At 39.5% G+C, this 1048-nt stretch overlaps 1 protein-coding gene across 1 annotated transcript in view; it reads left to right on the forward strand.

The window, feature by feature from the left end:
- LOC107691752 (POU domain, class 2, transcription factor 3-like) overlaps positions 1-1048 on the forward strand; it is a 20822-nt gene continuing 19774 nt past the window's right edge. The window contains exon 1 of the mRNA XM_016490555.1: positions 1-25. Coding sequence (XP_016346041.1) covers positions 11-25 — 15 coding nt within the window. The 5' untranslated portion in view covers positions 1-10. The remainder of the gene's footprint in view (positions 26-1048) is intronic.

The raw sequence follows: 1048 nt of genomic DNA on the forward strand, positions 1-1048 counted from the left end.
GAGAGACTGAATGCTGCCCTCTAGTGTAAGTCTTCTGTTATGTTCACTCTGATGGTGTGACAGTAAAATTCATCTTTAGAAGGTAAAGTTACAACTTATTAACGTAACGTGGTTAATTCGTGAATGTACAGTAGAGGTGGAGCTTACCAGACAGAGTGTAAATCTGCACAAACACACGCTCTGCCATCCGCGACAAACCAAACGCAGCTGTGCACACTAACTGCATTAGCTAACCGTACTCGCTGGCAGTGTTAACGTTTTTAACTTTAACTTTAGAATAAACGTTTAGTTGTCATGAAATCTCCGAAATGCAGTAGTAAAATGACACATGGAACGAATGTGACCACTTTTTTTTTTTATGCTTTATTAATTCAATGCCACAAGAACATGAGGTATTTCAGGAACGAATGTGACCACATGTGACATGGATTATAAACGATGGTGTCATTAACTTAAAGCTGCAGTCTGTAACTTTTTTTGGTTACAAATTATCCGAAAGCAATATTTGAGCAAGTACATAAAAGTGTTCAAAACTATCGCCTTATTTTAGCCCGATAACGGTCAGCTTATAATAATGTTTTCTAGTTGGTAGGGGTATTCGTGGGAAATTCAAGCATGCCGCTGCATCATTAAGTCACATCTGTAAACATAAAGAAGTTGTCCCGGCTACTAGGCTATGGCATGTGAGGATCCTGCAGGTGGCGGATCGTTTATAGCCTTTTCTCACAGCAGCTGGAATAATTTAAACGTACCATTTTGATGGCGGATAGTAATCCAGAAAGGATTATGTGTTTATGAAACACATGTGAATTAAATTAAAGGGGTGGTTCACTGGGTTTTTTCTAGGCTTGATTGTGTTTATGGGGTGCAGTACATGTGTTAACGCTTCGTTTTCTAAAAAATGCATTATTTTTCACATACCTTTATTCCACACCTCTCTGTCCCTTCTCTGAGAAATGGGCTGATCATTTCCTTCTTTTATGAAGCCCCTCCCTCAGAAATAGGCGATGGGCTCTGATTGGTTAGCTAGCCCAGTGTGTTGTGATTG

The sequence above is a fragment of the Sinocyclocheilus anshuiensis genome, unplaced genomic scaffold (genome assembly GCF_001515605.1).
Source record: "Sinocyclocheilus anshuiensis isolate Anshui unplaced genomic scaffold, SAMN03320099.WGS_v1.1 scaffold246, whole genome shotgun sequence".
Lineage (NCBI taxonomy): Eukaryota > Metazoa > Chordata > Actinopteri > Cypriniformes > Cyprinidae > Sinocyclocheilus > Sinocyclocheilus anshuiensis.